Raw genomic sequence first — 7,931 nt, 5'->3', positions numbered from 1 at the left:
GGTATACATGTAATAAAGCCATGTTATAGTACATTAGGGGAAGATAATAATAATATTTTTCAGGGGCATATATATAGCGTGCTATAAAAAAAACCCGGGCTTGTAAAGACTTCCGTATAATAAGGAAGTTCCGTCCAGTCTATATCATGAAATCCTCTAAGAGCCACTTAAGATACATGTAGGCCTTAGCATTTAATTAAGTACATTAAAACATATACATAAAATATATTTAATTATCAAGTTGACATACATATACAGGTAGGAAATTAAACAGACATTTTAATGTTTGATTTTATTAACTAAAATTTAGAAATAGACCTATCAAGCATTACCAAAAATCATTTTCAAGGGCCAAACAATTTCTTAAAACCATTTTTCGTCGGAGAACTTCGCCCTCCCCGCTCCTCGCCCCCTTCCCCTCTGAACTCCAACCAGGGCTCGCGCTGCCCCCTCGCAGACACATCGATGGGCTTGCACGTGCGAAAGCTTCTAACTACGCCTCTTTTTTGGCAGGTTTCGCGGACTAATAAATTCCAATTAACGGTAGCTACATATATCTTATTATAATGAGATATAAGTTGTGTCCTGAAATAGGCGCAAAAAAGGACTAAATGCATAAAAGTTGAAAAATGTTTGTTGAGTAAAGGGAAATAATTCGATTGTTGATAGCGACAGTTTCTTATCCCACCATCTAGACTATATCTCTGACAGTTTATACAATATTCTTTCACTTGACACTGAAAATGGGATTTGCATCGATATGATCGATAGTAGGTTGTTTTACATTTTAAAAAGTCTGTAAGATCATAAGATTAAAAAAATGTATTTTAAATAACAGCGGAGCTAGCTTTTTACAAAAAAAATAAGGACGTACAATGTACATTAAAAATTAAATAAAAAGTCCTGCAAAGAATACCGATTAAAAAAATGTATTTTAAATAACAGCGGAGCTAGCTTTTTTACAAAAAAAATAAGGACGTACAATGTACATTATACCGTATTTTCATTCATACTTGACACATTTATTTTAATGATGTTAATTTATTCAGATTTTTTACACATATTATCACCTAAATTTCCAAGCTCCCACGTGTTCGGAAATTTATTTTACTATCCGAGATCCGATTTAATTTTAGAATAAATATGTACGCATATTTTGATGACGTAGTGCACTGTTGACTGTAGAGGAAAACGAGCATGCACTTCATCAAATGAGGAACAAACTGTAATAAGATGCCAACCCCAGCTGCAAAACGACTCTACACACAAGCACCGGATCCTGCATCGGAGGTAGTATTCACCTGTGAAATAAAATAAAAATTACCACGAAGAACAATCAATTTTATCGTTAATATTTTACTTCTGTTGTAAGTCTTCTTCAGGTCCGGTAGCACCGGTAAACACAGGGCCTCGTTACTAATGATGATATATATAAGATAGGTCACGTCTATTTACATACATTACACACACATTAGTAATGTATACACATACATTAGTAATGTATGTAAATAGACGTGACCTATCTCATATATATCATCATTAGTAACGAGGCCCTGTGGGTAAACCTGCCAAATATATAGCCAAATCTGACAACAAGTCCATGATTCAATAGTAATTGTTGATATTTTAGTGTGGTTTATGACACTTCAAAAATAGTTTAACCAAACGCTGTACGTGTAAGCTGTGGACAAATTTTGTACAAGTGGAAAATGTATAATGTTTTTTAATCACATACATATAAACATTTGTTTTCAAATTGATTTATAGCCTGTCCAGACAGCAACAATTGTTGTAATTCAACCTGGATCTTACAACCTAAGGATTGGTAGAGCTGCTGATGGATTGCCAATTACAATACCCCATTGTATAGCACGAAAAAAGAAAGATGTCAGTAAACCACTTCAGTCTACTCCATGGATTCTCCGTCCAGAATGTCAGGTACTATTGTGGAATTTTGATATATTTGTATGTTGACCATGGCCATGGTGAAGTGTGAGTGTATGAGAAAGTGATATTGTAGAATGTTAGTTATTATATAATGTATTGTCGTGCATGTGTATGTGGCTACCGTATCTATATATAAATTCTACTTTCACTTTCATCTCTATCCTGTGTTTCTATTGGTTCTTCCTAAACTGTACTCTCATTGGGCCGATTAGCTATAAAGGCACAGTTTTATTTCTATTTCATTAATTTGGAGAAGCTCCTCGAGCTGGTCAGACTCATTCTTCACTCTTTCCTTCTATCCTGTTGTCTATGTGTAGGGCGTGTGTGTGTTTGTTCCCATGAGTAGCTATGTATTAGCTGATCATTGAGATGGTGTGTTGTCCCTGTGTCTTACCTGTAATGTGTCATTTCTGTGTGTGTAAGTTATACAGGCGAAGCTGTAGGCTGACCTGCCGTGTGTGAGCACTGTACATGTGAACCTTGTTATATTTGTTAACTCAACATTTCATCATTTCATCAACTTTGTGCATGAGTTTTCTCATGTGTTTTAGCCAAAATTATTTTATCCCATGCAAATTTTTTTTTATCAAATAAACGTTTACAATCTGTGTTTTAGTCCTTACCTGCCTTTTCTTACCCTGATCTTTTATCCTGATATTAATGCCTGACTTGTAGTTTGGCCCTAAATGACCTTAGTTGTCGATGGGCCGTAAAACTCAAACAAACAAACATTTGTTAGTAAACTCTTTAAATGTATTAAATGTGCTGTTTCTTTGTCAATACGGAACCCCAAACAGAACTTTGGTAAATGAGGCGGATGTAGGTTCAGTCCTACTACACTATAGCAAAGCTGTCCAATATTACTAAGTTTTGAAAATTATGCTGATAGTGTAATGTTGAAGGCCAGACACATGTTCTTAAAGAAAACAATGGACAATTAAGCTGATAAAGGGTATAGGTTGGATTTCACTTAAAGTGCATAGACATGCATTGACCATTGATATGATCATGAGAAAAATTAATTGAAAAGACAATCACAAGATGTAGAGTACGAGAAAAATTAATTGAGAAGACAAGGACATGACATAGAGCATGGGAAAAATATAATTGAAAAGACAATGACACGAGAGAAAGTAATTGAAACTCATAACTATCATTTTAAAACTTGGCAGCACTCAGAGAGTAAACACCAGCAGAGGCAGGGTCTGAAGCAGGCAGAGGAAGCACTGGCCTACAAACCGACCTCCACCGGGGAGTACAGACAGCCCACATCACATAAACTGGTAAATCATTATTAATTAATAAGTATTGTTTGGATACTAAACTTTGGTAATCATTTCATGGTTACCTTCAAACCTGCAAATTGATGGTCTTTCGTTATTTTCTAAAGGTGAAAACTGGTAACCATTGTGATGCTAGACAATGCTTTTTTAGTCTGATCATCAGATGAAAGGATTTTTCATATTTTTAAAAATAATAACAACTCTGACATTTATTAGTTCTAGTAGAGGAAGCACTTTTCATATCATATATACACGTATATTAGTAAACAAGATGAGGATTTTTCTGTGTATACTTATGTAACAGCCTTATCTATATTTGCACTTTCAGCTATATTCCCACAATAATAATGTGCGTGGCCAGTTGACAGAGGTGATTTGCCCTCACAAGTGGACGTCTATTGACCAGAGCTCTCCCTATATTATAGGAGAAGAGGTACATGTATTGGGCTAATAATAGCTGGCAGGGGATCTCTTGCCACAGACATGGAAAGGTCAGAGGTTATATCTGCCTGATCTTGTTGGTTTTCTTACTTTTTTCTGGAGACTCCAGTTTCCTCACATTCAGTCATGGGCTATCAAAAATGATTTTTTGTAACAAAGTTGCATGCATAAATTGTTTTGCGATTATTTTATACATAAAAAATTATAATATGATATATATATATATTAACCCAATCTCTCAATAATGATAAATATCATTAGTGTGTACTAACTGAAGAAATTATATAACACAGAGGCTTCTGTCACACCGTGTTTCAGGCATTATATTTGAACCCAGCTGACAACTATCACTTACACTGGCCTATGCGGGGAGGACACCTGAACGTCCACAATGGTCCCGGGGGAACCTTGACAGCAGTAATGGCAGATATTGAGACGATATGGGGTCAGGCCATTCAAACACTGCTTGATATACCTCTTAAAGACCTCAAGGTTTGTAAAGATTTGCACAGGAATTTTATTAAAAGTCAATAGCCAGGCAAAGGAACCCAGTCTACTGGTAAATGCGTTCATTGGCCTTCCAAAAGTCCTTACATATCAAAACGATGATAAAGTTCTGCTTATATTGTCCAGTTTTAACCATTGAAAATATGGAAAAGCCCTGTGTAAATTTAGCACTAAATTGACAGTTTTAAAAGTAACTCTTTGAAAGCAAGGATGGGTGGAACTGTCAACATGAACAAAGCCAGCCGGAGGATTCCTATACTGTATATTAATTTCTTCGCAGGCAAAATGATTTTGAAATTAAAATTGATAAATTAACACCATTTTTATGGAATTAGCCTTCCTTTTCTTTGCATACACAACAATTTTGACAGGGAATATTATTTTTCTGTTTCATTAGAAATCAAAATGAATTAAATATTAAATACATGTAAGTGAATAAATTAACACTATTTTTACCCACTTCACCTTCCTTTTCCCGACTATTTTACTTTAAATACACTAAGGTAAACTTTAGCTCTGGTAATGTAAAGAGAGCCGTGGATCCTTTACAATATAACCATTTTATGCTTCAGTAGTTATAATAATGATAGTGATATTAAAGTTGAGTATGAGTTATCAATGCAGGATTCAAGAGCACATTAACACTAAATTTGCTCTTGAATCCTTTAGTTAATTAAACTAAATGACGCTTTAATTGCACCTTTTATTGTTGTTCAAAAGCACATGCTTTATTTGCATATGCATGTCATTTCCAATCTTGAGAAAAAATTCAAATTTTAAACATATTGACTGTAAAGAAGCTGAATTTGGCTGATCATTTTGTCGTGGAAAGAAATATAGCTTACATTTACTTAACGAGTGCATATTGAAACAAGGGAGATAAGCATTGGTTTGCATTATAGTTTTTTGGTTTGAATATATGTTATATCTAGTAAGTATGATTTTATTGATGTTCAAATTGATCAAACTTGTTTGCTGAGGCAAAATCACCAAAGTAGCTTATTTCTTTACGTTAATGACTTTCCCACTTGCTGCTCTGTTTATTGCTATGATCACCTTTTACAGCTGTATAAGGCCCTTCTGCTGATACCAGATGTGTACATTCACCAACATGTGAAACATATGATGAATGTTTTATTGGAGAAACTAGGTTTTGGGGCAGCAGTCGTGCATCAGGTAAGAATTCCTTATATTATCATCTGACAGCAGAATATCAAGCTCAGATTAGATTTTGATTTGAAACTTTTCTTGGTATTAAGCCACTCATCCTGAAAGGATTCAGAAGTTTCTTCAAATGACATTGACTTTCAATAGAGGTATAAGGATTTATTTCGGATGGAACAGGCTACTTAATCTCAGTAACAAAGAAGAAGTATATCTAAGCTGAAGTGTAGGGCAACATAGTTAATTGAAATGAATGACCTTCATGCTTTTATACAAAGTCACAGCATGTATAACATTGTCTAAATTAAAAAAACGGAAGATTCCAGAAAAGTGTATTGCTGTCTTGATACAAGAGTCTGTGTAAGCTACATGTGGTGCTGGGTTTGACAGTGCCTGTGTTGTAATTGATTGCTGTGTTTATACAGGAGTCTGTGTGTGCTACGTTTGGTGCTGGGTTTGACAGTGCCTGTGTATAATTGATTGCTGTGTTTATACAACAGTCTGTGTGCGCTACGTTTGGTGCTGGGTTTGACAGTGCCTGTGTTGTAATTGATTGCTGTGTTTATACAGGAGTCTGTGTGTGCTACGTTTGGTGCTGGGTTTGACAGTACCTGTGTTATAATTGATTGCTGTGTTTATACAGGAGTCCGTGTGCGCTACATTTGGTGCTGGGTTTGACAGTGCCTGTGTTGTAATTGATTGCTGTGTTTATACAGAGTCTTGTGGTAGTTGGTGTGCTGGGTTTGACAGTACCTGTGTTGTAATTGATTGCTGTGTTTATACAGGAGTCTGTGTGCGCTACGTGTGGTGCTGGGTTTGACAGTGCCTGTGTTGTAATTGATTGCTGTGTTTATACAGGAGTCTGTGTGAGCTACGTTTGGTGCTGGGTTTGACAGTACCTGTGTTGTAATTGATTGCTGTGTTTATACAGGAGTCTGTGTGTGCTACGTTTGGTGCTGGGTTTGACAGTGCCTGTGTTATAATTGATTGCTGTGTTTATACAGGAGTCTGTGTGTGCTACGTTTGGTGCTGGGTTTGACAGTGCCTGTGTTATAATTGATTGCTGTGTTTATACAACAGTCTGTGTGCGCTACGTTTGGTGCTGGGTTTGACAGTGCCTGTGTTGTAATTGATTGCTGTGTTGATACAAGAGTCTGTGTAAGCTACATGTGGTGCTGGGTTTGACAGTACCTGTGTTGTAATTGATTGCTGTGTTTATACAGGAGTCTGTGTGTGCTACGTTTGGTGCTGGGTTTGACAGTGCCTGTGTTATAATTGATTGCTGTGTTTATACAGGAGTCTGTGTGTGCTACGTTTGGTGCTGGGTTTGACAGTGCCTGTGTTATAATTGATTGCTGTGTTTATACAGGAGTCCGTGTGCGCTACGTTTGGTGCTGGGTTTGACAGTGCCTGTGTTATAATTGATTGCTGTGTTTATACAGGAGTCTGTGTGTGCTACATGTGGTGCTGGGTTTGACAGTGCCTGTGTTGTAATTGATTGCTGTGTTTATACAGGAGTCTGTGTGTGCTACGTTTGGTGCTGGGTTTGACAGTACCTGTGTTGTAATTGATTGCTGTGTTTATACAGGAGTCTGTGTGTGCTACGTTTGGTGCTGGGTTTGACAGTGCCTGTGTTATAATTGATTGCTGTGTTTATACAGGAGTCTGTGTGTGCTACGTTTGGTGCTGGGTTTGACAGTGCCTGTGTTGTAATTGATTGCTGTGTTTATACAACAGTCTGTGTAAGCTACATGTGGTGCTGAGTTTGACAGTGCCTGTGTTGTAATTGATTGCTGTGTTTATACAACAGTCTGTGTGTGCTACATGTGGTGCTGGGGTTGACAGTGCCTGTGTTGTAATTGATTGCTGTGTTTATACAGGAGTCTGTGTGTGCTACGTTTGGTGCTGGGGTTGACAGTACCTGTGTTGTAATTGTTGCTGTGTTTATACAGGAGTCCGTGTGTGTGCTACGTTTGGTGCTGGGTTTGACAGTGCCTGTGTTATAATTGATTGCTGTGTTTATACAGGAGTCTGTGTGCGCTACGTTTGGTGCTGGGTTTGACAGTGCCTGTGTTATAATTGATTGCTGTGTTTATACAACAGTCTGTGTGTGCTACGTTTGGTGCTGGGTTTGACAGTGCCTGTGTTATAATTGATTGCTGTGTTTATACAGGAGTCTGTGTGTGCTACGTTTGGTGCTGGGTTGACAGTACCTGTGTTTAATTGATTGCTGTGTTTATACAGGAGTCTGTGTGTGCTACGTTTGGTGCTGGGTTTGACAGTACCTGTGTTCTAATTGATTGCTGTGTTTATACAGGAGTCTGTGTGTGCTACGTTTGGTGCTGGGTTTGACAGTGCCTGTGTTGTAATTGATTGCTGTGTTTATACAGGAGTCTGTGTGCGCTACGTGTGGTGCTGGGTTTGACAGTGCCTGTGTTCTAATTGATTGCTGTGTTTATACAACAGTCTGTGTAAGCTACATGTGGTGCTGGGTTTGACAGTGCCTGTGTTGTAATTGATTGCTGTGTTTATACAGGAGTCTGTGTGTGCTACGTTTGGTGCTGGGTTTGACAGTGCCTGTGTTCTAAT

At 37.4% G+C, this 7,931-nt stretch overlaps 1 protein-coding gene across 1 annotated transcript in view; it reads left to right on the top strand.

Annotated features, from left to right (window-relative positions):
- Nucleotides 1-1,047: 1,047 nt before the first annotated feature.
- The window catches only part of LOC138305152 (actin-related protein 8-like), a 31,222-nt gene continuing 24,338 nt past the window's right edge, over nt 1,048-7,931 (top strand). Inside the window, exons 1-6 of the mRNA XM_069245565.1 lie at nt 1,048-1,290; nt 1,768-1,938; nt 3,120-3,230; nt 3,559-3,663; nt 3,990-4,163; nt 5,244-5,354. Coding sequence (XP_069101666.1) covers nt 1,234-1,290; nt 1,768-1,938; nt 3,120-3,230; nt 3,559-3,663; nt 3,990-4,163; nt 5,244-5,354 — 729 coding nt within the window. The 5' untranslated portion in view covers nt 1,048-1,233. The remainder of the gene's footprint in view (nt 1,291-1,767; nt 1,939-3,119; nt 3,231-3,558; nt 3,664-3,989; nt 4,164-5,243; nt 5,355-7,931) is intronic.

This window comes from Argopecten irradians, chromosome 12 (genome assembly GCF_041381155.1).
Source record: "Argopecten irradians isolate NY chromosome 12, Ai_NY, whole genome shotgun sequence".
In the NCBI taxonomy this organism is placed as follows: domain Eukaryota; kingdom Metazoa; phylum Mollusca; class Bivalvia; order Pectinida; family Pectinidae; genus Argopecten; species Argopecten irradians.
The sequence above is the reverse complement of the archived record's forward strand: the minus strand, read 5'-3'. Positions and strand labels throughout refer to the sequence as shown.